This window comes from Sceloporus occidentalis, unplaced genomic scaffold (genome assembly GCF_023333645.1).
Source record: "Sceloporus occidentalis isolate IW3139 unplaced genomic scaffold, rSceOcc1.0.p SCAF_3, whole genome shotgun sequence".
Taxonomy (NCBI): domain Eukaryota; kingdom Metazoa; phylum Chordata; class Lepidosauria; order Squamata; family Phrynosomatidae; genus Sceloporus; species Sceloporus occidentalis.
Window position 1 is genome coordinate 165613979 of NW_028316983.1, and position 22067 is coordinate 165636045.

General features: G+C 40.6%; 1 protein-coding gene across 2 annotated transcripts in view; it reads left to right on the forward strand.

The window, feature by feature from the left end:
* Window positions 1-708: 708 nt before the first annotated feature.
* NUP153 (nucleoporin 153) overlaps window positions 709-22067 on the forward strand; it is a 50249-nt gene continuing 28890 nt past the window's right edge. The window contains exons 1-5 of one of the 2 annotated variants that reach the window (XM_089516769.1): window positions 709-1091; window positions 16222-16435; window positions 17845-18093; window positions 21098-21234; window positions 21314-21442. In XM_089516769.1, coding sequence (XP_089372895.1) covers window positions 945-1091; window positions 16222-16435; window positions 17845-18093; window positions 21098-21234; window positions 21314-21442 — 876 coding nt within the window. In that variant the 5' untranslated portion in view covers window positions 709-944. The remainder of the gene's footprint in view (window positions 1092-16221; window positions 16436-17844; window positions 18094-21097; window positions 21235-21313; window positions 21443-22067) is intronic. The other variant, XM_089516770.1, reaches the window with a different exon arrangement.

The window sequence follows — 22067 nt, forward strand, 5'->3', positions numbered from 1 at the left end:
TGTGTTTTTTAACTTTGTATTTTTAATGTTTTACACTGTTTTAAACTTGTTAACCGCCTTGAGTCCCTGGACTGGGAAGAAGGTGGGATATAAATAAACATCATAATACTGTAATTTGTATCACTTATTAACTTATGGTTTTAATTCATCAGTCTGCAAGATCAGTGTAGCATAACTTCATCTGGCCTAAGCCTGAAGGAGCAGAGCAGAGCCCAACACAAACTCAACTCTGGGCCCACAACAAACTCCAACTCCCAGAATTCCACAGCCTTGAGCCAGAGAAAGAGTGAAAGCGGGGCCAAACTGCACTCTCTCCGAATTCCCACTCATTCTAGAACCCCCCTCCCTTCTTCAACGCCAGTAGATCTCGCGAGATTTCCATGCGGAAGAAGGGAGGGGGGAGAGAAGAGAGAAGAGGAGGAGGAGGAGGAAACTTTCCAGTTCCGGTTCTTTCCCCCAAGGAAAAAAACTACATTTCCCATGAATAGAGGCCGCTCGGGGCTCAGTTTGGTGACGTAAACGATGAAGGTTGAGGCGCGCGCGCGCCGGGTCGCTGTTTGCTGACGCAAGCCAAACCAAAGGACGTCGTGTGCGTGCCCTCCGATTGGCTGGAGGCGAAGAAGGAGGAGGAGGAGCAGTGGAGGGAGAGGAAGGAATCTCGGTGGCGGGGAGGGAGGGAGGGAGGCGGGCGGTGTGCGTGTGCGCGTGCGCGCTCTCTCGGGAGGGGTCGCGAGGCAACCGCTCGTTCCTGCGGGGCGCGAGGCCGGGTTGGCGGCGCGGCGCGCGCCATCGCCATAGAGACACCCAGTGACAGCACAGAACGGGATCCGAGGGAGAAGGAGGCGGCGGAGGCGGAGGCGGAGGGAAGAGGCCCGGGTCGGTCCAGGCTGGGCCTGGCCGGGCCTCAGCTTCGGGCCTCGCGCTCCGAGGGGGGCTCTCCCAAGATGGATTCGGGGGAAGGCAGCGGCGGCGGAGGAGCAGCAGCAGGAGGCGGGCAGGAAGGAGGCGGAGGAGGAGGCGGGAAGATCCGGAGCCGGCGCTACCACCTGGCCGCGGCCTCCTCCTCGAAGCCCTACCCGAGGAAGAAGCAGGTGAGGGGCCTCTGGGAAGAAGAAGGCCCTCCTCCTCGGCCTCTGAATACAGGGGCTGCGTACACACGGGGGAAACGATAATCCGGTTCGATACCGCTTTAACTCTGTCTGGCTCAAGGCTATGGAATTCTGGGAGTTGAGCGGAGCCTCTGGGCCCCACAACAAACCCCAACTCCCAGAATTCCATAGCATTCAGACAGACAAAGAGTTAACGCGCTATAAAATCGGGTTAAAGTCAACGGGAAGGCAGTTGTCTTTGGGCTCTTCCCCCCTTCCGCCTCCTCCCGCCTTCCATGTGGGCGTCCCTCGTGGGGCTGGGATTTCCCTCCTTCCTCCCTTCCTCCCTCAGTCGCCCTGCCGGAAGGAGGGAAGTTGAGGAGGAGGGAAGGAAGGCAGGAGGAGGAAGGAAAGAAGGGGAAAAGGAGGAAGGAGGGAAAAGAAGGCGGGAGGGAGGGAAAGGAAGGGGAAGGTAAGAAAGAAGGAAAAAAGGAGGAAGGAAGAAAGGAGGGAGGGAAGGCAGAAATTAAGGAAGGAGAGAAAGAGGGAAGGAGGGAGGGAAAGGAAGGGGAGAAGGGAAGAAGGCGGGAGGAAAGAAAGGAGAGAAAGAAGAGAAGGAGGGAATGAAAGAAAGAGGGAAAGAAGGAAGGAGGGAAAAAGGAAGGAAGGAAAACGTGGTTCTCTCCTTGCAACCCTCTTCCAGGCCTTCCTTGTGTGGTTCCTCAGAAGTTGTGTGCTGTTGTTGTTATAATGTGTTTATTATTATTATTATTATTATGTGTTACTTATGTGTTTTTCTTCCTTTTCTTATTATGCATTACAATTGTTTAGTGCTTACTTACGTATTACTTATCATGCTTTTTCTTTCTTTTCATATTAGAGGTGTATGTTACTGCTATGTACTGAATTATCTATTTCTCTTTTTTATTCTTATATGTTCCTTATTTCTTCTTATTATTTATTACTTATTATGTTTTCTTTTTCTTTTCTTATTACGTGTTACTATTATGTATTATTATCTATTCCTTTTTCTTCTTATTATTAAGTGTTACGTATGTATTGTGTATGGCTTTCTCTTTTCTTCTTATGTGTTCCGTATTGTTATTTATTATGTATTTCTTTTCCTTTTCTTCTTCTTATGTATTACTATTATTCATTACTTAGTATTGTTATTACTTGTTATCATTTATTTATTTTTCTTACTATTATGATGATGATGATGTGTTACTTGCTATTACATATTATTTATTATCAATTTCTCTTGCTTTTCTTCTTATGTTATTTTTTATTATGTATTACTATGTATTTTGGCTTCTTCCTCTTCTTATGTTAAGTGCTGTTTGTTTGTTTACATTTGGCACCTATTCCCAGATTTGATTTGATTTTAATTTTTACTTGCAAGTAAGGGTTGGGATTTAGGCGTCAGCCCAGCAGTCAAGTCTACTTTTGAATTTCCAAGTCTTGTGGTTTCATCTCACTGTTTTAAAGAAATGGTCTAGCTACCAAAGTGGTTTTGTAGGCATTGTAGTTGCTGTGTGCCTTCCAGTATTTTTCTGACTTACTACAACCGTAAGGCGAACCTATCATAGGGTTTTCTTGGCAAAAGAGTTGCTCAGAGGAAGTTTGCCATTGCCTTCCCCTGAGGCTGAGAGTATGTGACTTCTTGCCCAAGGTCATGCAGTGGGTTTCATGACCCAGCTAGGAACCTGGAACTCGGGCCTTTAGAGTTGTAGCCCAGCACTCAAACCATTGAAGAAGGCAAATATGAAACGGCTCCATACAGACTGCCAAAATAAAGCTGCTTCAAGTCACTTTGGAGACATGCTGTGTAAATGATGCATGCGTCCTAAGGGGCCAGAAGCCGCACCAAAGCTGCCCTCCAGTCCTTAGGACTGGATCGTGTCTTTGACGTGGCTTCCGGACTATTAGGACGCAGGCATCATTTAAACAGCATACTTCCAAAGTGACTCGAAGCAGCTTTATTTTGACCTGTCTGTATGGGGCCAAACGATAAATAAAGTAAGAGTTGCTGTTTGATTCAAGACGGGACCAATCTTACTGTTTGCTTTTTAAAACAGCCTTTTTTAAAAAAGGTTGTAAAAATGACCGCAGAGAAGTATTTTATGAGCTCCAGGCAACATGAATAAGAGCTTGACGTTTCAGCATGTTTTAAAAAAGCAGATACTTTAAACTTTCTGCGACCTGGTCTTGTGAAAGTTCAGCATAAGGGTGTGTATGTGTGTGTGTGAATGAGAGAAAGGATAATAATCCTTAAAAGGGAGTTTTGTCTTTATGAAGCCATTAATTGCATTTTTTATTAATTACAGTCTGTAGAACAGCTGTTCATAGTCTCAAAATATTCTCAAATTGTGTGAAGAAAGTAGTTGAAACGTTTGGAAAGACAGATAAAATTTACAAAAATGCATGCGCATGTTGGGGATTAAAGTATGGTGGGTATGCATGTTTTAGTAAGGATGCTGCATATCTAATCCTCAGGATTTCAGTGTCTTGTGCTTCTACTTAAACCAGTCTGAGAAGAACAGGTTTGGTAAAAGACTGGCATCTACAAGTTTAAAACAAACTTATACAACCGAGCGGTTGTTTTAGTTCTGTATATCTGTTCTGAAAATATGGAGCAATATTAAATAAACCTCTGTTATGAAAAGCAGCTTCCTATAATTGAGATGCTGATGGCCACTTAATAATGCACTAGAAGTGGTAAAGTTACACTAGTGTGACCAGATATATAGGACAGAGTCCTGTATTTCTTATTCCTTATGCTGAAGACAATTTGGGAAAGTTTGTTATTCAGAAGTGTTGGAAACAGACTTTGGTGTATTTAATAACTGAGATTAATTTCATCATATAAAAGAGGCACTTAGTGTTTATCACCATTACACAACTGGGTTTATGTAATTATTATTTACTTCATTTTTATGCCTCCTTTCTTTAAAAATGAGAGCCAAGGCGGCTTCCAAAAACAGCAAATTAAAAATGTTTACAATAGATTTTTGTAGAAACGATTAAAAACCCCATATTAAACACTATAAAATCATTTAAAAGCCATACAAAAGTTAAATATAAATCGAACATACAAATAAATGAAAACCTTCCCTGCCTTAACCATTAAACAAAAGGGAGTGCCAGAGGTTTGGAGCAGCCACCAAGAAGGTGCTCTCTCCTGTCCTTGTCAATTGAGCCTGGGATGGCAGGAGGACCAAGAGAAACCTCCTCCCACAGATCTTAGCATTCTTGTGGGTTTGTATGGGGAGACATAGCCTTTCAGATAGTCTGGACCTAAGCCCTTTAAGGCTTTATAGCTCATGACCAGTGCTTTGAATTGTGCCCAAAAACCATCTGGTAGCCAGTGAAGCTATTTCAACAAGGGAGTTATATGCTCCCTATAACTGGCCCTGGTCTGCATTCTGGCTGCCATGTTTTGAACCCGCTGATGTTTCCAAACAGTTTCCAAAGGCAGCCCCAACTGCATTACAGTAATCCTAACAGTTTAGGTGCTGAGTAGTTTATGGACATAGTTTCTTGTCATTACTTCTCTTTCTTCTCTGTACAAAGCTTAACAGTTTTGCCGTTTCACCATAAATTGCATGTAAACATTATGGTATTGATCCATTTTATGATTATGTTCATTTTAAGAATAGTTTGTCTGTCTATTTGAATTTCTAGAGACAACAACTTGCCATTTGCATGATTAGATTTCTTGATGCTACTGCCTTTGTGATGAAGAAGGTGGACTGAGCAATTCATTTGTCTTGCAAACAGTTCTGTTTTGACCAAATATCAGTGTAGCTGTCATCGGAGTCTAGTTCAGTGGTTCCCAACCTGTGGGTCAGGACCCCTTTGGGGGTTGAATGACCCTTTCATGGGGGTCGCCTAAGACCATTGGAAAACACCTATTTAATTACAGTTATGAAGTAGCAACGAAAATAATTTCATGGGTTTGGGTCACCACAACATGAGGAACTGTATTAAAGGGTTGCGGCATTAGGAAGGTTGGGAACCACTGGTCTAGTTAGTTAGATTTGGTCTTTATCAGTGGAATGCATAAATCTTGGAAGCCTAAATCCTTATACAGCCTGTTTGAATGTTAAATTTAGCATCTTTAATCTTGTAAGGAATTTTACAAACAAATTTTCTGTAGGAAAAGAATTTAAACAGCACTTCTAAACAAATAAAAATACAAAATACTATCAATAGCTCCCCACTAAATTTCTGTATCCTCCTCTTGGTAAACTCTATGAAATATGAGTGAATTAACAACTTCTGGGGATTTCCTTTCTTAATTTTCAGAACTTTGATGTTTAAAAAACAACTGCTTTGTACAAGCAGATAATACTCCCTTTTCCCCGTTAGAGCAGTGATGGCGAACCTTTTAGAGACCGAGTGCCCAAACTCTGTGGCATTCTTGCACTGGGTGTCACCGGGAGCCAGGGGTGGGACTTCCAGGAGTGGGAATTCCTGGGGGAACCCAAGACACAGGCTCTCAGCCTCAGGCTAACAGTAGCAACCCCCCCCCCCCCGGACGAAACTTGCCAATAAAATTATATGATAATTTCACCGTAGGGTCACCATACGTTGAAAATGACTTGAAGGCACCACACACATAAGTCACGCTCTCAGCCTCAGAGGATAGCAATGGAAATCCCCCTCTGACAAAGTTTGCCCCATGATAGTTTCACCTTAGGGTTGCCAAGAACTAGCACTCGGAAAGGCGGTAGGGTGCTCTGGGCCCATAAACAACTTGGAGGCACACAACAACGAGTATAATAAAGTGCAGAAGGCACAGCACAATAACAATAACAAAGAGAGCCAGGGTTTGAGCGTGTGACTCTGGAGACCAGGGCTCGAATTCCAGCTCAGCCATGAAATCCACTGGGAGACCATGGGCAAGTCACACTCTTTGAGCCTCAGAGAACAGCAATGGTAAACCCCCTCTGACGAAAGTTGCCAAGAAAACCCTTTAATAGGGTCACCAGAAACAGCTTGAAGGCACACACACTCATCCAAGTCTGGGAGGAGGAGGAGGAAAAGGCGCACCGCCCGTCCATGATGCAACTCATTTTTCCACAGGAGAACCAGGCCACGGCAAGAAGCTGGGCAGACTGTGCGTGCCTCCCCGCCCCTCCTGTGGCCATTGCGAGCCCTGAATGATGGCTTCATATGCCAGGGAGGGCATGCAAGTCATAGGTTCGCCAACATGGCCTTGGAGTTTTAAATACTTTTTGTATGTTTGCCAGGAAAAAGTGATCCAGGAATGATAATCAGCCAAACGAAAGGTGCTGCTGTTTATTTTATCTATTTATTTAGATATAAGTATCTAGCTTTCAGTGGAAAGTAATATAGTTCAAAATAAAAAGTAAATTATAGATCATTAAATGAAGGAAAAGATCTACAATATCTCAAACTTTTAAACAAGAAATACATTAATACGTACTATCAATTAAAATCTCAGTTTAAAGTATAGCATGCTGAAAGTAACCAAATACAAACTGCTCTTCTAGTTTTAAAGATTAAAAAACCCACTTGAGTTATTAAATTGCTGAGGAGACTTGGTTGGATAACAGATGCTTATCATGTGTTAACTACCTTATTGGTGAGATGTAGTTGTTTTCAAAGAATTAGCTGTGTTAGAAGGGGAGGGGGAGAAAAAGAGGAATGTGGCAGCACCTTTTAAGACCAACTATTTTTTAATTTTAGTACAGTATGAGCTTCTGTGGATATAAACCCACTTATTCAGATGCGTATTAGATATTAGACCTCAGGTCTAAAGCATACTTTATACCTGAGGCTTAATATCATTTGGAAGAAGTGGATTTATATTATTTCAAAGCTACAGTATCCAAGCGGTGAGGGTGGCAATGCCCAAAAGAGACATAATGACACCCCTCACAGAGATGAGTACAATATACACAAAACAGACAGTCAAAGAGGGGGCATAGGGTGAACGGGGGCATGATTGTACCTTGCCAGCATCTGCATGGGCACACCTCTGCTCTGAAGCCTTGTCCTGCTGAAGCCACTGCACATGCATACAATAGAATGGCAATTGTTGGGGGTTTGCTCCTGCAAAAGTGTGCAGAGTTGGTGGGGGGAACAGTAAAAAAAATACTCAGAGGTGCGGCTTGAAGCTGTAGTATGTGGTCATAATATGCACACTCCAGCCACCTTGGGAGCGGGCAATGCGGTTGGTGGGGTTTCAATGTGGCTTTGGAAAAGACATCTTCAAGCCACTTTTTCCTGCCCATCTGTTTCCCCAATTCATTGACATTCAGTCCCATTGGAAGCAATGAGACAGGTTAGTTATGATTAGTACTTGAAACTGTTGTGTTGGAAACAACAGCATTACATGTAGGTAACCTTTTAACCTTTTAAAATTAATGTGTGAACTTGTGACATAGGTCCAAAACACACTGCAGAAATAATCCAGTTTGAGACCGGTTTAACTGTCCTGGCTCATTAAGGCATTTTAATTTTAATGCAGATGAGGTGTACTGTCTATTAAAAAGGTTGCCATGGACAGCCTTTTCTATTGGCCAGGAATAGGATGATCTGGGGAATCTGGAAGTATCAGGGAAAACAAAATCAGTCTTGAGGTCTGTGCCCCAGTAAGAAATCATATTAATAAAATGTGTGGCACTGTGAAGACTAATAGATTTATCATAACATGAACTTTCATGAAGACACTGCCTTGAGATTTCAGGGATATATCCAGTGCAAATGGTTGGCTAAACAGTGATGAGAGAACAAACAGAAATGTAGAACTATTGGCAGTAATAGTGACACTTACACAAATAGCCTGGCACTAGGTACTATGATAAGAATCTGTTACTTGATACAGACTTCTGGTGATAATCCTGGAACTTCCAAGTAAAGCAGTTTCTCACTCTCACATTGTAAACAAGGAGGATTCTAGATGAAACCTCAGAGAGTACATTGAAGACTTATCATCTTTTACAATTTTCACTTTTGCTAGCGTTTTTATTCGGCTTTCAAAGTTTCATGTGGTGTTTGGGATTAATAGATACCCCCCATCCGAACTAAATTACCTGTTTTTAACAGTTTAATTCAGAAGTGAAGAACATGCATCCTTTCATGTGTTTTTAGTTTGAAACTCACACCAGCTCTTGCTGGCATAGGCAATGAGAGTAGTAGTTAAACAGCTGGAGGGCTACATTTCTCATCCCTGGTTATGTAGTTATCAGCAGCTTTTCCAGAGAGCACAGTACTGTTCAGCTTCATTAAACATATTTGCACTTGTCCTATGTATATTACAGTCAGTATGTATTTTTATGAATAGATTTAAAATGTAACCCACTTTCTCAGTTCAAAAAAAGTTTCTTATTCTTGCTTCTTGTTTTTTTAAGAGGCTTAAATACAGCAGTACATGGATTACATGTCACATGTTCTTCTGTTGTCAGAAAATTATACTAGATTAGTAGCCAGAATTCCCTGTATGATACATGTATACACCATTAGATATATCTCTATGCAAGATTTGTAATTTGTGTATCTAGATCAACAATGAGGAATTTGCGGCCTGTGGGCAACATGAGGCCCTCAACACCTTTTTGTACTCTCTCCTCAAAAATTCACAAGAAAACTTCATGCCAAAAAAAAAAAGTCTGAAAAGGGTTAGTCCCTTACTCTTGGCGATCCCAGCAGTCAACAGATAGACAAAAATGTGGTACCTGTACTACTGCAGTTGTCTAACTCTGATGTAGGTTATATGTTGAGTAATAGATGTGAATAAGCCAGTGTGGTACAATTGTTTTGAGTGTTAAACTATAATTCTGGAGATCAGGATTTAAATCCCTGCTCAGCCATGGAATCCCACCATGGAATCCTACCCTCAGCCATGGAATCACACTCACCTTCAGAGGAAGGCAAAGGCAAACCCTCTCTGAACAACTCTTGCCAAGAAAACTGCAGTAGGTGCATTTCAGGGTCACAATGTCAAAGATGACTTGAAAGACACCCAATAGATATGAATAGCTACATGTTTACAGATCAATAGTCTGTACACAGATAACTGTGTTGAGTACTACAGTCTAAATCCAGTTGTTTGTCCTAGCTAGATCAAAATAGATTGAACCTATTGATTGAGTCAAGACTTACAGAAAACTCGCTGATTCAATGAGTCTTGCTCTGGTTGGGATCAGCAACTGGATATAGGCTAGCCTGTGAACACGACTAGTAGAGTTTCTCGTTGTTCTCCCAAAGGTTTTGTAGATTCAGAACTTGTACACATAGCAAGAAAATGACACTTGCAGGCTTGCTAACTTTTGTTTTTAGTACTTAAACAAAATATCTCAAAAATTATATTAGCATAGCAGATTTTCTATTGTAAATAGGAAGCCTTTTTAAAAACTATAGTTCGATGGAAATGTAGCTAACAGTTCCAACTGTCTAAATTGCAGTTTGAATAATAAGTAAATACACTAAGGGCTGAAACACATGGCTGTGTTAAGCCAGCTTCGTGCCATGGCTTGGGAGCGTGTAATTGCCAATGTGGCTTCCAGGTGACTTGGGACGTGGTGTTTGGATGCCACTTGCCCCGGAGCTGGTGAAAAGCCGATTTTAGAGACAAAGGGGTGGGTTTTTTCTGCCCCAGATAGGAGCAGATGTTTTCCACTCCTATTTGGGGCGGAAACGGGCTGATTTTTTGCCATGACCCCAATTCAGCTGTAAATGGGGTGGCTCTAAGCTGCCCCCCCGGGGCCATCTGTTTCACCCCTAAATTTCACTGAGACTAATGCAATATTTTTAATTAGCTGTCCATTTAAATTGGTGGACTTTTATCACATGTTAAGTGAGCCTACTGGTGTCAATCCTGACAGCTCAGGTAACAGTGAGGTAATATTGAAGATTGCAAAAGACACTGTGCCTGACAGAAAATCACTAGCAGTAAACCCTTTTGAGTAAAGTGGGTTGACATTGTTAACTGCCTTCAAGTCGACTCACTCATGGAGGCCCTGTGGATGAGACCATCTCCAAGACTCCTTGTCCTCTACCTCTCTGCTCAGGTCCTGCATGTTCAGGTCTGTGATCTCCTTGGTTCAATCTAACCATCTGATGTGCAGTCTTTTTCTACTCCCTTTCACCTTTCCTAGCATTATTGTCTTTTCTAACGATTCATTTTTCCTCATTATGTGGCCAAAGTATGACAGCCTCAGTTTAGTCACATTGGCTTCCAGAAATAGTTCAGGCTTCATCTGTTCTAGAACCCATTTGTTCATCTTCTTGGTTGTCCATGGTATCTACAGCACTCTTCTACAGCACCACATCTCAAATGAGTTGATTTTCTTTATATCGTCTTTCTTCGCTGTCCAGGTCACACATACATACATGGTGATGGGAAATACAGTGGCTTGAATGATCCTCGTTTTTAGTGTTCAGAGTTACGTCTTTACATTTTGTAATTTTATCCAGTTTTTTCATAGCTGCCCTTCCCATTCCTAGACTTCTTCTGATTTCTTGGCTGCAGTCTCAGAGTGAGACATAGCTATATCTACCCAGTTAATGACATATTTATAGAGTTTTTTTGTCACTACTGACAGAGAATTCTAAATACCTCACAAGAATACAAATGTCAAGATTCTGTGGGAATAGTTAAGTATTATAATTGTGCAGAGTGTAACAAAATGCTGAAATTGTGTAGCATAAAAAAGACTTTGCTTGTATGTTTCCAGCATACTATAGCGATACATTTCCTTTTCAAACACAGAGAAAGAAAATAAAAACAAACACAAATAAACCATGCTGATTTAAAGACCAAAATTAAGGCTTGTCTCACTTTAATTCAAGTTCCACAAAACCAGGAAATTGGAAGCTAAGGCTGATGTCCTGTGGTTGCTAAAGGTGTACACAGGTTCTCCTCATGGGTCCTGGCATGGATCAACTCAAAAGAGAGTCTCCAGGAATACAATAAGATGCATGTTTTGTAAGGTAATACATTACAAGAAGAGATATTTTGCAGGTCTGAGGTGCTTCATCCTCCCCTTTGAGATTTGAACCTGAAAGACTAAGGCAAAGTATTAGTGTGTGCACTTGTGTGTGTGCCTTCAAGTTACCTGTTTCCTTATGGTGACCCCACAAATTCCATAGGTTTTCCTTGGTAAAGAAATACTCAGAGGTGGTTTTGCCAGTTCCTTTCTCTGAAGTGTAGCCTACACCACCTGGTATTCGTTGGCGGTCTTCCATCCAAGTGCCAAACAGGGCTGACCCTGCCCAGCTTCCAAGATCGGATGAGATCTGGTACCTGTACAACATTAGATTTACAAAACATCTATTAAGGAATATGAAGAATTAAGGAATGCTGCGGATGTAGAATAACTTAATTTTAGTAAGGCCTTTGACAAGGTTCCCCATGATATCCTTGCACATAAATAAATAAATGAAAAGCATAGATATAGAATGAGGAACACCTAGCTTAACGAGACAATGTTAGTTAATGATGTTAGTTTTTGCTAAATAAATTCTAGCATTTTTTTCATTGTCACCCTTATTCTCCATTAATATTATATAGTAGTATGAGGGGAATGTGAACTCATTTCAAGATTTGTTGGCCTCTGTTATGTCCTAGCAGTGTATTAGTTCTCACATCTTTTGAAGTGCAGATAAAATAGCTGTTTTTTGAATGCCTACTCCTTGTCCTACACACTGTGCTAGTTTGAAAATGTTTTGCTGGTGTTGGTGCTATTCAGTTTTGCATCTTTGGGTGGTGGTGAGAGATTTTAAAGTGCTGGTGAGTTACAGCTTGCTTCTAATTCTAACCATCCAGGCATATAATTTTATTTGTTGTGTGGTCAAAGTTACTCAGTTCTGTAATAAAGAATACTTTCTTTGAGCAGCAGTTTAAAGGTCTATAGCACTATTTTCTTTATTTGCATTCTTCTTTGGCCCTGGGTGTTTGCAAATGATGTCCATGACTGCCTGCACTACTTCCTTCCATCCCTGCCTCTCATGATATCAGTGTCTCCACTTGGTCCTTAATGAACAGAACTGAGTGAATATCAACTTTCTCTTCTCCCACCTTTGATCAGGGAGAGGACTTGTTTCTCATATGAATATTTAACATCAGCTTCTCTGTACCCTATTTCGTCCACAGCATGGAATGGGAATTCATTTTTTAAAATTGAAACACATTATATGTGTATGGAGAGAAGTACCCCAGTGGCAATATGCAATAAGATTTGTTGGGGCAGTTTTTGTTGCAGGTGTTTTTTGTATGTTAAAATAAAACATGGCAGGTGGCTGAAACATGGGGACATTAGAAGGCTAAAAGTCTTCAGTTGACAGTGTGGAATATGGCTCTCTTATAGGTATAGTTATTTGTGCATTGTGCAATGAAACATGACTTTGGCTGCATCCACACTGCGGAAATAATCCAGTTTGACACTACTTAAACTGCCATGACTTATTGTTGTGGAATTTTGGGATTTGTTTTGTGAGATATTTAGCCTTCTGATGCCACAACAAACTACAGTTCCCAGAATCCCATAGCACGGGGCCATGACAATTAAGGTGGTGTCAAATGGGATTATTTCTGCCGTGTGGATGGAGCCTTTGGGCGGTAAAATGTCTTCTGGTAAAATGATAATAATAAATTTAAAGTAAATTATTACTGATAGATATATCTACTGGGATAGGAATAAAGATTATCATCTACAACTAGCCTTGAAAGGGTGTTAGGATGGCAAACAAGCCGCCTTACATAAGGATGGAAGCAGGAACTGTCCTGTTTAGCTCACCCTGGACAAACAGTCTTATTTATCTTTTCTTTTCTCTTACTTCATGTATCCAGTTGTGTCCTCCTACCAAGAGAAGGGACACTGCTGGCAGATTTAATTTCTGATCATTGCTGCAGCCTTCTGCTTGTTTTTCAAATCGCTTCAGAGGGTTGGGGGATACTTCAGAAAACATTTTGGGTCTTTTGGTGGAAGGACAGGACAGGAAACTTGTGTTGCATATCAGGATGTTTGCTTGTATAACATTTGGGTTAGGCTATGGTTGGAGGATTCATCAGTCAAATATGATTTATGGTATTGGTATGCAATATGGTGATCCCCGTTAAATTTACATCTAGATGTTGCATTTCTTCCGCTTGATATACTATACAAATACAAATATTTTGTTAGTTTAGTGTATGTATTCTTGTTCACACATTCAGGTATATTCATATTTTAATGGCCTCTTGGTATCCATTACAGTTTGGTTTCAGGATCAAAATCTGTGGATGCTCAAATCCCATTAAATAAAATGTCATAAAATGGTGTCCTTTATATAAAATGTCAAAATCCAGGGTTGATTTTGAAATTTTTATAATTAAAAAAACATTTTCAAGCTGTGGATAAAGAATTTGTGGTTATGAAGGGTCAACAGTATAAGGAAATAGCTGTTCTCTTCCTTCTCCCTCAGGCAGAGGGTTGAAGCGTCTTCCTTCTTTTCTCTTTCCCTTCAGGACAGAAAAGGTTTGGGAATTGGAGGAGATGGAGGGATCAGGGCCTACAAGTCTCACTCCCCCTCCCAGCAAATCTTGCTTCTCCACAGTGGTTCTGCCCCACAGTTTGAGAACCACTGCCATATTGGTTTAAATTGAAATTTTATGTTAATTGTTGTTGCGGAAATGTCTGTTAGGTTAATAAAGGTGGAAGAGAGGAAAGTACCTCCAGTACTTAATTAGGCCCAGTTCCCCTAATTAATGAGGTTGAATGTTTGAAGGAATTGGTTCGAACATCACCGAAGCAGCATGTGTGTATGGCAAAGATGAAGTTATTCAAGTATGAGGATAACATGACCTAGTACTTGCTAACAGTTGGCTCTATAGTGCACTTGATAAGCTAGAGTTATCTTAAATATAGCTCTAGTTCTAACTTGGTTTATGGAACTATTTGGTACTTTGGTATTTGATGGATCAGTGTGTGTAGATCAGCTTCCACTCACCTCACTCACTTTTTGTATCAACTTGATGTAAAACTTGATATAGACAGAGCAAGGAACATTGTTTATTGTAGGATATTTGGTGTAATTTTGAAAAAGTTGGCTGGGCAGGGGCACTGAAAAGAAATGGAACTTTATGTACTACTATGGGAAGTGATTCCTTAAAAGGCGGCCTTATTCTTAAATTAGAATGATCTAAATTGCTACTTTCTAATTGGTAACATAAGTCTTGCTGTATTTTTTTTCTAAAAGAAAAAAATATTGGAAAACCCAGTATTTTAATTGGCATAACGTAGTTGGCATGGAATACAGCAGAATTTGCTAGCAGCCTTGATTTAAGCTGTAAGTAGTATAGACCAAAGTTTAATATTGTTTGTAGGATTTTGCTTGTAATTCACCAGATGTATATTCCATGATTGCATGACCTCTATTACTGTGATATTCCTACTGCTAGATAGTGCCAGATTCTAATATGAAACCTATCTACTTGTATCTGGATCAATTTTGAATACTTCCAGCCTGCAGACACATCCTGGAGAATAGACTGCAGCCCCACTAAAGAATAATGATGTAAACAATCATTGGTTCAATCAATAATCAGTTACATTTTTGCTTAAGATTGAACTAAAATAATTTGATTTGATTTTATCTCTTTTGGTTCAGTGGTTTTGAATTCTTTGGTTATCCCATTTGTGTGGTATTCTTCATCCCCTCACTAATGTTATGGAACTAAGGAGACTTGTTAAGTAAAGTATGCTCAGTTAGTTAAATAGTAAGTGAACTAAGCAGTATTTGCTAGGTTTTTGAGAATCCTGAACTACTGTACAGGGAATAGTAATATCTAAGTAGAATATTTAGTCCAATGGGTAACGTTCTCAGCCTTCCCTAGCTAAAGTGGAGCTGCTAGATCAGTGATAATTTGGTAGACCAAAATTTATTTATGTTCCATCGATTCCTTGGGAATACTCTAGTTGTGGCTGGTAATTTATTTAGACCTATATATTATAAATTTGTCAGTGCCGATTACCTGTGTTTGGTTTAACATAGCTAGCTGTTTTAAATACAGTTTCTCTTTCCCAATAGGATGCTGAAAGCAATAAACTTCATTGTGAGAAATGCAGCATTAATTCATTATTGTTGTCTAAATGCCCAATATGTCATTAAATTTCTCAAAGCAAATGAAACTACTTCATGGGTTGAACCATCGTGCAAATAAAATAGGTTTCAGTGCACTTTGTAGGAGAGTAGTACTATTTTTCCTTTCCCTATATTGCCTCAGCATCACTTAAGAGCAGTGCCCTCTTTTTTGTTTCCCCTTCCTGGAAATACATTAGCAGGATTCACCAAATTTTGACTGGCTTTGATGGCCAGCCAACAGTTTGTGCTTGCCAGAACCCTGCTGTCCCCATAAGGATGGAGGCTTATGCTGGACCTCATGTTGTGCCTCTGAAATACAGTGCAAGGTTAAGGATAATCCCATGTTCTCTGTTGGAGTTCTAAGCTTCAAGGTGGGAATAATAGTGGAAGAACTGCCTGAGAACTGTGCTGTGTGGTGGGCATGTTGTGCAAAAATAAGAAACTCCACATTCCTCTCTAGCTTGGACCTTGTTCAGGCTCTACACTTCCAATGTATTCCAAGTGCCTTAGAAGCAGCACACCAAAACATAATCCCAGGATTCTTCCTTGTAATGGGCCTGTAGAGGGAGAAAAGGATTATCCCTGTAGTTGCACTGTGCTTTGAAGGAGGCACTCAGCTATGGGAAAAATTCCTGCCCTCCATCTCCAAGGTGGAGAGGAGGTTGCAGTGTAGTCACCTATCAAAAGGTAACAGAACATTTGTCATGGTGAGTGAAGTTGTAGACCTCTGCATATTAAGAATATTTCTGTGCTATATAAGTGTGCAGATAAATAATTACAAGTTAAAGTTGTAATTCCAACACACAAACAGCCATTTTGAAACATTAATATAACTGGAACAGAAGTTATAACAGACTCATCAATAAAAGAGTTTTACTAAATGAATCTTGAGGTTTGCTGTTTGTTACTTCATACCACTGTAGCTGCCAAAATAAACCTATGTTCTGATACATGAAGGAGACTTTTAGTTTTGTAATTTGGATCTTGTAATGGACTTTCTTGATGTAATTTAAAGCCCTTCATTCTTTATTTAAAACAGGGAATTATGAATATTGTGAAGGAATCTGTGAAAAATATTGTTCCAACTTGGCTTCAGAGATACTTCAAGCAAAACGAAGAGACATCCCCTGGTGAACAGAGGGGCTTGGAGGAAAATGTAAACTATCATCCTGCCTTTGCAGATGATGTTGCTCACAATACCCTTGAAATTGATGGACGAATCACTCCTCAGCCAACAAGGATTACGTCAGAAGGTATGTTGTAGATTCTCTCCATTTCTCCAGTTTTAAAAAATTTGGTAGCGCAGTAGGCAATTGTAGCACTAATTTCTTCCCACACAACCCTATCTCCCCCCAAAACCTCTCCAATCTGGATGTTCTCTGATTCCATACAGCTAATGGAGAGGTGCAACTAAGGGAGGGAAAATTAACTCAACCTGCTATCATGCAGTGAAGTCCCTGGATCCAGTCTCGACGTACAAGAGTTTCTTTGCCTATTGCTGTGTTTTAGATTCTGATTCATTCTCCCAGACAGAAACGTTGCTGCAACATTAAGTCTAAAAAACAAAATAAATTTGTAAGTTTACCAATCCCATCTGTCAATGTGCTGTTTTTCCAAACTAAAATGAAGACCTGAATTTGTAATCCTTTACATTAATGGATAGCATGCTATCTTCCCAGTGTTTAGTGTATCGTTGGGATTATTAGAAAAAGAAAATGTTAGCCATATAATCCCCCTTTCCACTGTCTCTTGATAAAGAAGTACTGGAGACAGAGCTCTGTAGTAATGCATTTATATTTTAAAAATGAAAAGGTGGAAATTATAGCAAAAAAAAGTTTTTTTAAATTTGTAGAATGGTAACTAAAGAATAGAGAGCCAGCATGGTGTAGTGGTTTGAGTATTGAAACACAGACATGGGGGACAGCACAAGGCTTTAGCCTTGACCTTACTCCAAAAATCTTGTGTGAAGTATTTGTGGTGGCTGCTTTGGAGTAGCTGAAAGGGAAACAGCTAGCACTGACATTATTGTTGGACTGTGATTCTGGACACCAGGGTTCAAATCCTTGCTTAGCCATGGAAACCCACTGTGTGACCTTGGGCAAGTTACATTCTCAGCCTCAAAGAAAGGCAAAAGCAAACCCCTCTGAACAAATCTTGCCAAGAAATCCCTGTGATAGGGCTGCTTTATGGTTGCCATAAGTAAGAAACTACTTTAAGGCACACAGCAACAATTAAATAATATATTTTGGCTTTCTTATGACTCAGTCTAATATTATTGATTTATCATCTTCAGTGTATTTAAATGAACTTGTCATTATATAATCTCATTTTGTTACTTTTTATGAAATTTTGAGCACCAGAATTTAAATTAGCATTGCCCAAATCCTTTTTTTTAAATTTTGTTACTAGACAACTAATGTGCAGTTAGCAGTGCTAATCTCTGTGTTGTAGCAATGTAGTTGTTGGGAGAAATATAGTAGCTATTCTCAGATGGATAAGCAAAACCTTATACATATGTGATACAAGTTAAATTTAGCTTATCTGTTTTTTACACTTGAAGTTTGACAAGTGAAGTACTGTTGATAGGAAATAGCTCTTGACTTTTCTGTACAGTTCTTGCTACCTCAGAGAGTTCTAATTGTGTTGCTTTGTTCCTCTTTAGAGCCTTCAACAAGTAGATCCAATTTAAATTTCACAGATATTTTAACAAGGCCCTCTCTCCACCGGAGTCATCTTAATTGTAACATCTTAGACTCCTCACCACTGCTTTGCCAACCATCCACATCATCTGAATTTCCAGTCAACAATTCTGGACTTTCACTTGGAAAGGAAATGAAAGATTCTACCTCTCAGCATGATGATGACAACATCTCAACTACCAGTGGCTTCTCTTCAAGGGCATCTGATAAAGGTAATAATAATAATAATAATAATAATAATAATAATAATAATAATAATATAGTGGAATTAAACTGTCCACAGTGTTTAAAAAGCAATTTAAAACTACACTTTAAAAGATAAAATGCAATTAGAAAGCTAAAAGCAATTAAAAACAGTGTAGTTTCAGACAATACAATTTCAAACAATATAGCGTACATAGCCTGCTCTTTAAAACCTTTTTTTTGTAAAAACTAGTCGGGATAAAAATATTTTTACCTGGCATTGGAAGGCCAGCACAGAGAAGGGCCATTCTAGCCTCCCTGGGAAGGGAGTTCAAGGGGCAGCCACCATGTGTCCACACCAGCTGTGCCTGTGGCAGTGCTGGGACTGAGAGGAAGGCATCTCTTGAAAATCTCAGGGACCAGGAAGGCTCATATAGGGAGATACAGGCTCATACAGGGACCTGCACCTTTTTTATGGATCATAACTGGGTTTTATGGGTCATAACTAACACTTCAAATTGTAGCCGGAAACAAGGTGGCAGCTAATGGAGCTGTTGTAGCAAGGAAATTGTATGATCTGTGTAAGAACCTTCACCAGAATGCTTAGGATAACTTTTGTATAGTTAATTCCTAACTATTTGATATATGGGCATTGATTTTTGTGATAAGGTAGTTTTGTTATGATTGTCATCCAGTTGTGCCTAGGGAACCTTATCAGCAGAGTTCCCTTAATTAAAGAAAGAAAGGAATTGGGAGTACAGGTCTATACATAGTTATTAGCCATGATAGCTAAGAGAAACTTCAGTAAAGCAGGAGAGTCAGGTAGGAAAATGGCATTAGGATTTAGGATCATTGCCAAGGTGGTGGTGGGAACCAAAGCAGAGAAAACATCAATAATAATGAGATGGAATGGAGATGAAATCTGTATAAGGTATACAGAACCAGAATTTATATCACCCAATGTCTTTGTAGTTACACTACTTCTTTGGGAACACTTCCAATGCTCTGTTCTTTTTTAACTACCGTAAATCAACGAATTGCTTGTGTAGATAGCTCTTTATTTTAACATATCCCTGCAAGTTTGGAGTCTTAAGTCTCCCAGATAGCTGAGAAATATTAAAAACAAACCATGTTTTTTTTTAAAAAAATAGAATAGACATGAAAAACTATAGTGTGCCCTTCCCTTATGCGGGAAGTCCGTTCGGGACCCTCCCCCTCGCGTAAGGCAAATACAGTGTACGCTCGAGCCCCATTGAAAACAATGGGACTTGTGTATGGGGTGCAGCGCAGCAACGCGGGCACACTGTATATACCGGTCACAGTAACAGGAGCCAGTTGCCATTGGTTAACCCTGGAAAAGAAAATTAGATATGATAAAAAAATCTATGTATTCGCAGATGACCACTCAAAGAAATACCGTTACAGGTATGCAACCTGTCCATTTACAAGCTGTTGAAGGGGCCCCCTGAAAGTAGGGGGTTCCAGAGCCTAGGCAGTGCTTTTGAGAAGGCCCTATCCTGTATAATCATTAACATAAGCTCAGAGGATGACTGAAAATAGTAGAGAAGAATTTACTTAGAATATCTTAATTGGAGCTCCAAATCATATTTATCAATTCAAGCATTGTCTCTTGATCTCTAGTTTTATGGTGACTATAACCATGACTGCATAATCTGTTGCCTTGCAAAATATACAATTACAGTCTGCCTTTGGTATCTGTGGACTTGCCACCCGCAGATTCAAGCATCTGCGCATGGCAAGCCCGTAGTGAAGTGGAGGAGGAGGAAGTGGTGGGAGGAGGAAGAAGAGGGGCACAGAAAGAAGTGGGAGGAAGAGGAGGGAGGAGGAGGAGGAGGAGGAGGAGGAGGAAGAGGAGGAGGAGGAAGAACCTGGAGGGGGAGGAGGAAGAACTGGGAAGAAAACGTTGGAGGATGAGCAAGGAAGTGGGAAGAAAAGGGAGGGAAGAGGTAGAAGGGGGAGGAGGAAGAAGAAGAGGCGGGAGGAAGAGGGAGTAGGAAGCAGCGGTGGCATGCCCCAACAGGGCCCCCCCCCCCCCCGGCCTGCTGCCGGTGAGAGACATGAGGGAGGGAGGGAGGAAAGAAGGATGGATGGACGAGTCCCGTTGTCCCCAATAGTGTTGCGGCTGGGTGGCCACACCTCCATTGAGGACAGTGGAGACTTTGAGCATCCACGGATTTTGGTATCCATGTGTGTGGGGAGTCCAGAATGGATTCCCCACAGATACTGGGGGCCAACTGTAATGGAAACTGACAGTTTAGTTATTTATTTTTCAAAAATCTTTACTCTTTCCAATGCATAGGTTTTTTCAGATGTAGTATGAGGATATTTGAAAGCCATGTGGTGTGAGATTTGAGTGTTGAACGGAGACTCTGGAAACCAGGGTTCGAATCACTGTATGGTCATAGAAGACTACTGTGTGACTTTAGGCAAGTCACATTCTTCAGCCTGAGATGGAGGCAATGGCAAATCCCCTCTGAACAAATCTTGCCAATACTCTTGCCATTTTAGGGTCACCATAACTCAGAAATGTGAAGGCACACACCATAAGAATATTTGCAGTGGCAGTTCAGATTTTTTCTTATGTGCTTGTGTGCTGTTTTTCTGCATTCTTCTTTTATCCATAAGAATGTCTAGTACGTTTACCTGGAAAAGTGACCTGCTTAGTGTAAACTATTAAGGCATACACAAATTCCTCCATGTTTGTACTCTTTCTCTGATGAGAAGGAGAGGGGAGAAAATCCTGTGTGTATCCAATTTTTCCTTCACTTTTTCCATTCTTTCCAAAATCTGAGTGTAGAATTATTTCATATTTGTGTCTGAAGGAATACTGGACTTGTGAGTAGCATTATGGGTTATGCTTATTGTCATAGTAAATACCTGCATTAACTCTTTTTGCTGTCTTTTATTTAAATGCCTGTTATAGTAAAGTTTTGGAAATACAGTATTATGACATATTGTAATGAAGTGCTGATGCAGTTGTGTAAACATGGTTTTTATTTGTTTGTTTTTTAGACATAGCAGTTTCAAAAAACTGTAGACCATCTCTCTGGTCTACAGAAACTGAAAGACCTGTGGCCCTTTCTCACCAGTCAACTATCAACTCTAAAAAGCCTGGGTTTAATTTATCTGCCTTTGGAGCACTCTCCCCTGTAAGTATTGCATACATTTGCTTTAATCATGCTGCTTCTGTATCCACTTCACTAATCAAATTTCAATGTATGCTTGCAGTCACTTGGAAATGCATCAGTTCTTAAGACAAGCCAGTTTGGAAATTCTCCATTTTATCTTGGAAAAACCATGTATGGTGGTGCAGCTGCAGCAGCAAGACAGTTTAAAATACGGAGCACTCCATATCAGGTAAGAAATGTTCAGGTGATCTAATGAGGATACATGGGTGGAATAGAAGGGAAATTATGCAGTAATGATCATATTTCTATAACTTTCTTGTATGTACTTCTCCCCAGTATGGCTCCTTCACCACCAGTCTTCCCTAAGCATTGCTCCCCCAAGTTGAGCTTACAGGTGGGGAGGGCGAACTATGGCAGAAAAAGAGATACCATTGCACCCTCTGGTCCAGTTTCTTTAGGGTCAGTGGGGGGGGGGGGGAGGTTGTGCTGGACCCATAACTCCTGTGATGGTTTGTTAATTGGGGGAGGGGATGCAGAGCAGGGCATCAGTCAGCCTCCCAAAAATTCTGCACTGTGACCATTGATAAATTTATCGAAGGTATAATAAGCCGAATTTGACATGAGGGCAGTTAATAACAACCGGTGATGTTGATGATCCTACCTGGACCTTGTCTTTTTGTTGCTGTTGTTGCTCAAGGACCCAGCTCGGAAGAGAGAAGGGTCAGTCACTTGCAGTAGTTCCCATCTCTTCCCCCCCACCATCTCCGGCCCAGTGCCTGTGGCTGCCAGTTTAGCATCATAAGGCCCAGCGGCACATGGGGAGAAGATAGAAGATGACTGCTACACCACTTTCC